A 2,655-nucleotide genomic window follows, 5' to 3' on the forward strand; every position below is an offset into this window, starting at 1 on the left:
ATCATATATTTATTTATTGATCGATAGATAGAAATAGACATGTATACTTTTGAAGAATAGAGATTATGAATTATGAAGAGAAAAGGTCATCACTATGTAGTGACTCCAGTCTCACTGATAAGATATCATAATCACATTTTAAATTTTGTTTGCTTGTTTTCCCCATCTCATCAAGTGGCTAAAAGGGTTTGCAAAATATTAATTAACCTCTCTCAGGAGACTATATAGCTGCTAATACTGCAGCATTATGGGAATGATGAGGATAAACAAGGTTATTAGAGGTCTGGAGTTGTCTTACCAAGCAAGGGAATGCTTGGTAAGATTAGAGCAGCGTGTATTGAAGTAATCAGCAACTGAAGTGGGAGCACATTCTACAGTATTACCAGTAGAAATCCTGTCATCTTGAATACTGGTTGGATGTATCTCATATAAACTGAATTAATTGCAACTACAAACTAGGAGAAAATTGTGATATGCTTTGGATAAAAACATTTTAAAGACCTCGTAAATAGTCTTTAAGATCTACAAGGTCTGTTTTTAGAATTTATTCCATAGAAGATATTTATGTTGAATTTCTTGATTTATGTATGCACAGAGTTTATGTCACTCAAATTATTGTTTCATTTGATGTATATATAACAAGAATTCATTATTGAAAACCTACTTTCTAATATGACTAAACTTCAGAAAAATGAAAAGGATGTTAAGATGACAGAAAGTGTTTCAGTATCAAATCTAAGCAGTTTATTCACTGACTGTTGCTACCATGAAGAGGTATCCATTGTAATGTATAGATTGCTAATTGTATTCCAAAAAGATAAGATATTTTAGTTGACTTTTCATTGTGTATATTGAAGTCAAGGTCTTTCATGCAGAGTTTTGCTTAATCCTTTTCTTTTTTTATACTAAACTTTACAGTTTTAGACTTTTTGACTTGCCTCCAGAGATAGCTGCAATGTCTATATGGGAAAATATTGTTGCTGGATATTTTGAATGACTTGCTTAAAATGGAAAAGATTTATGATTTAATGTCCATCTTAATTATTTTTTAGGATTTATTATATTTTCTGTTCTCCATACTAAGTAAATTCTGTAATAACCAGTGTAGTCTTTGCAGCTTTTAGTGATTACAAGAAAACCCCTTTTTTATTGTTGCCATTATTAAATGACCTTGCTCTTTTAATACCAAGGTTCAAAGAGAATAGGAAATCTAGTTCTTTGTTGAAAAATTAATGTAAATACTCTTTACGATTATATAATTTTCTTTTTTTAGTAAGTTGAGTTGGGAAATGGATAACAGTCATTACAGATGTTATTTCCTTGTATTCATTACAGCCTCTCACTAACAGTATCTAGTCTCTAGTGTCTAATTCCACCATTGTTCTATGAAAGTATAACCCTCTAATTTCCCATTTGGCCTAAAAAAAACTTTTTTTTTCTGCAATATTCCGAACTCCAAGCTAATTAAAGATTGTAGCATAACTTCCTAGAATTTTGTACTAGTAATGTTATTATCATCATCATTTGGAAACACTGAGCATTCTTTTCTGTTATTGCTTTCACCTTGTTTTTCTCTTTCATTGTTTTTCTTTCTTTCTTTCACTTTCCCATTCTCTCTTTCTTCATTACTTCTGTCATTTTGTGTTACATTCGTGTTAAACATCAAAAGAAGAGTGAACAGAACTTTAAAAACAGCCATTTCTGTTCAACTAATTTGTAAATTAGATTTCGTATTGGGTGTACAAGTTTAGCATTTGATTTTATAGTCCTGGTATACATACAAAATATCTTAACTGATTGATATTTACATTAAAAGTGGAAACGAGAAAAATATATAATAAGTATGGAAACAGTCACTTCATAAATAGATATAGTCTTAACCAATTCACTCACTGCAGTGTTAAATTTTTAATTTATATATCAGCAGTAACCTAATTTCATTTTCTTCTTCTTTACAGCAACAAACCAGAGTCCATTGACGTAACTATAGCAGACTTCGATAGTGTGTTATATCATCTATCAAACATCAATGGTGACAGGACAAAAATACGGGTAAGTAAAGACACTTTTGAGCCGTCAGCTTTAGTACTGGACTGGCAATTTCAAGTTATGGAAATAATTTCTTTATGCATCAGGTCCCCCCTCCCTTTAGTATTGTTATAAGAAAACCAGCATTGTGTTACTGGAAGAATTATGTTGTTGTTATTCTTATTTTTTGTCCCTAATTATGTCTGTTTTAGAAAATCGGAATGTTGTGTATATATCTTCGTTTTTATTTATTTCAGTCTCGGCTTATTCGGTTTTCTCTCCCTTCTCCCAAACAGATAAGCATCTCTTTAAAGTTCTACAAGGAGCTCCAGGAACATGGGGCGGACGAACTCGTACAGCAGGAGTACGGCTCCCTGCTCATGTCGGAGCCTGAGTCCGGTTTCAACGTCTCCTTGCTCTTGGACCTGGAGAAGTTGCCCGAAGACTGGCAAGTGCTGGTCAAGAAGATAGGTCTCCTCAAGAGGAACTGCTTTGCGTCAGTCTTCCAGAAGTATTTTGAGTTCCAGGAGCAGGGTGTTGAAGATGGCCAGAGGAGGGCTGTTATACATTACAGAGATGAGGAAACTATGTAAGTATGATTGTATGACTTTTGAGCTTTAAACTCTC

General features: G+C 33.0%; 1 protein-coding gene across 1 annotated transcript in view; it reads left to right on the plus strand.

The window, feature by feature from the left end:
* The window catches only part of LOC119587949 (probable actin-related protein 2/3 complex subunit 2), a gene marked incomplete in the record, with an annotated part of 15,359 nt that overhangs the window by 4,046 nt on the left and 8,658 nt on the right, over nucleotides 1–2,655 (plus strand). Inside the window, 2 exon segments of the mRNA XM_037936660.1 lie at nucleotides 1,959–2,052; nucleotides 2,325–2,617. Coding sequence (XP_037792588.1) covers nucleotides 1,959–2,052; nucleotides 2,325–2,617 — 387 coding nt within the window.

This window comes from Penaeus monodon, chromosome 23, assembly GCF_015228065.2.
Source record: "Penaeus monodon isolate SGIC_2016 chromosome 23, NSTDA_Pmon_1, whole genome shotgun sequence".
Lineage (NCBI taxonomy): Eukaryota > Metazoa > Arthropoda > Malacostraca > Decapoda > Penaeidae > Penaeus > Penaeus monodon.